We start from the raw sequence: 2,851 nt of genomic DNA on the forward strand, positions 1-2,851 counted from the left end.
CCAGACTATGAGTCTATGAGTTTGATCCAGAGCCCACTCCAGTCCCTGAATCCACTCACGAGTTCACTCCAGTTCCCAAATTCCCTCACGAGCTCACTCCAGTCCATGAATCCACTCAAGTCTCCGAGTCCACTCGCAAACTTGCTCCAGTCCAAGAGCCTGCTCCAGTCCCCAAGTCCACTCACAAGCCCAATCCAGTCCGAGTCCACTCCTGAGCTTGCTCCAGTCCCAGAGCCCGCTCTAATCCCTGAATCCAGTCCTAGAAGCCCCCCCCCCAGTCCCCAAATCTGCTCACGAGCCCACTCCAGTCCCTGAGTCCACTCCCATCTTGCTCCAGTCTCAGAGTCCGCTTCATTTCCCCCTTGAGATGGCAACTTATGTTGCAGAATATCTTAAGGCAGTGATGTTCACTTCAGCTTCTCCTGAGAAAGAAGCAGCACTTTTCTTGTAGCTCTCAGAGTTCTCTGTCGCCTCTGTTCTGACACCAGACACTATTTCTGAATTCTCTGGGTCTATAGAAGCTCCTGTTGCTACTGCAGAAGCTCCAGAGGTGGTGGCATTTGCTAAACACTAAGTTTCACATAGTTTCAGTGTTTGAAAGGAAAAAAGTCAAATAGTGACACAAAACACTGAATTATTCCATTCACGTCCATTCATCCTCCACTCTCTATTTTTCAGCCATTCATCTTATTAACAGCACAGCAGTGCCACATCTAACTGACTGAATTAGATTGGCTAATAAAAATAAAGTGCATCAGCTGCTTGAGTGTGCATTTAGTTTAAAAACTCAACAAATATCTGAAATTCACATTTTACTTTGACAGCCCCAGTTTGAATGTGGAATTAGTGTCGAGGTGCTGTTAGTTACCGGAGGGCCTCTGATGGAGCGTCCGCTGGGCCCCGGAGGACCGGGAGGCCCCTGAGCACCCGGAACGCCAGCATCTCCCACTGGACCAACAGGACCCTTCACACACACACACACACACACACACACCTGTGTTAATCTGCTCATACAATCACACTCATAATCTCCGGAACTCATTTTGTGGATGTTAGTGAGGTGGATTGTGGGTAATACTGTACCACAGGGCCGGGTTCACCTCGATCTCCTCTGGATCCTCTGATGCCCGGACCTCCCTGTCACACACACACACACACACACACACACACAGAGTCAGTGAGTGATGTCTGAGATGATGGTGATGATGATGATGATGAAGGGCTCATACTGGGGGGCCGGCGGGGCCAGGGGGCCCCTTACTGTCCTGAGTGCAGGTGCAGGCACGCGGGAGAGAGGGACACTCAGCTTCCTTTCTCTGCAAACAAACAAACACAGCCGCTGAATCACACACTGTACATGAACATGCATGATAATGTGAATCTTTCTATGAGTAGCTACAAAATCATTCATAAGGCTCAAACTTTCACACACACACACACACACACACACACACACTCTTTCTCCCACACACACACTCACAAACACACACACACAAAATCACACACACACACACTCTCTCTCTCTCTCTCTCTCTCTCTCTCTCTCTAACACACAGGGGAAGTCGTGGCCTAATGGTTAGAGAGTCGGACTCCCAATCGAAAGGTTGTGAGTTCGAGTCCCGGGCCGGCAGGAATTGTGGGTGGGGGGAGTGCATGTACAGTTCTCTCTCCACCTTCAATACCACGACTTAGGTGCCCTTGAGCAAGGCATTGAACCCCCAACTGCTCCCCGGGCGCCGCAGCATAAATGGCTGCCCACTGCTCCGGGTGTGTGCTCACAGTGTGTGTGTGTGTTCACTGCTCTGTGTGTGTGCATTTCGGATGGGTTAAATGCAGAGCACAAATTCTGAGTATGGGTCACCATACTTGGCTGAATGTCACTTCACTCACACACACACACTAACACACACACACACACACACACACCTGTCCTCTGGGGACCTCGAGTTATTAACCATAGTTATTTGCATAACTATGGTGTGCTGACAGTATAGTTTTATATAATTACAGTACATAGAAATATTTGAATTTTATATTTATCATTACATTAACTTTTATAGACATCCATAAGACATAAAACATCAAGATAGGATTAAATACAACCCCAAATCAGATTTTTTTTTAAATGCAATAAAATCAAGATCTTATAATGAAAACGTAATTCTATTGTTTATTTGATTGGCAAAAGTGCAAAGAAAAGATTTCAATGTTTTGACTGACCAAACAATTGGTAATCTGTAAATATAAGATAACTGGGACAGAGACATGTTTAACACTGTGTCGCAGCAACTCTCTTTTAAATTACAATGTTTAATTGTTTGTAAATCGAGGATACTAAACATTTTTTTTACAAGACTTCAGCTGCTCATCAGTCTGTGGTCATCATTGCCTGGATGTCCTTTTCATGATGGGTCATACATGTTCAATATAGGAGACAGATCTGGCCTGATCTTGCACATTCACCCTGTCTCTACCAAACCAAGCTGTTGTAGCACATGAATGAGAGAAGGACAGAAAGAGATCTGGCATTGTCTTGGTCTAATAACCATGGACTTCTCTTGAAAGATGTCATCTTGATGGCAGTATATGTCTCTGTACAATACCAATGACATGTAATGCCTCCATGTCAGTGTACCCTCACACATGCCAGTCACACATGTCTATTGCTCTGATAAACCCCCATCCAATAACAAATGTTTGCTTTTGCATCTATCCCTGGTAAAAGTCTGGATGGCCCATTGGTCTTTGGGACTGAGAACTCATCTGTTTTTCCCAGTGGACTCATCTGAGCACATCACACATTTCCATCGTCTCTGACTATCTGAGAGAATCCGTGGCATCACTGCATAGA

General features: G+C 45.7%; 1 protein-coding gene across 1 annotated transcript in view; it reads right to left on the reverse strand.

The window, feature by feature from the left end:
• LOC132137526 (collagen alpha-1(XIV) chain-like) overlaps positions 1-1,385 on the reverse strand; it is a gene marked incomplete at its 5' end in the record, with an annotated part of 9,920 nt that extends 8,535 nt beyond the window's left edge. Inside the window, 3 exons of the mRNA XM_059547560.1 lie at positions 869-964; positions 1,084-1,137; positions 1,230-1,385. Of these exons, the coding sequence (XP_059403543.1) occupies positions 869-964; positions 1,084-1,137; positions 1,230-1,385 (306 nt within the window). The remainder of the gene's footprint in view (positions 1-868; positions 965-1,083; positions 1,138-1,229) is intronic.
• Between the last annotated feature and the right edge of the window lie 1,466 nt (positions 1,386-2,851).

The sequence above is a fragment of the Carassius carassius genome, unplaced genomic scaffold (assembly GCF_963082965.1).
Source record: "Carassius carassius unplaced genomic scaffold, fCarCar2.1 SCAFFOLD_82, whole genome shotgun sequence".
Taxonomy (NCBI): domain Eukaryota; kingdom Metazoa; phylum Chordata; class Actinopteri; order Cypriniformes; family Cyprinidae; genus Carassius; species Carassius carassius.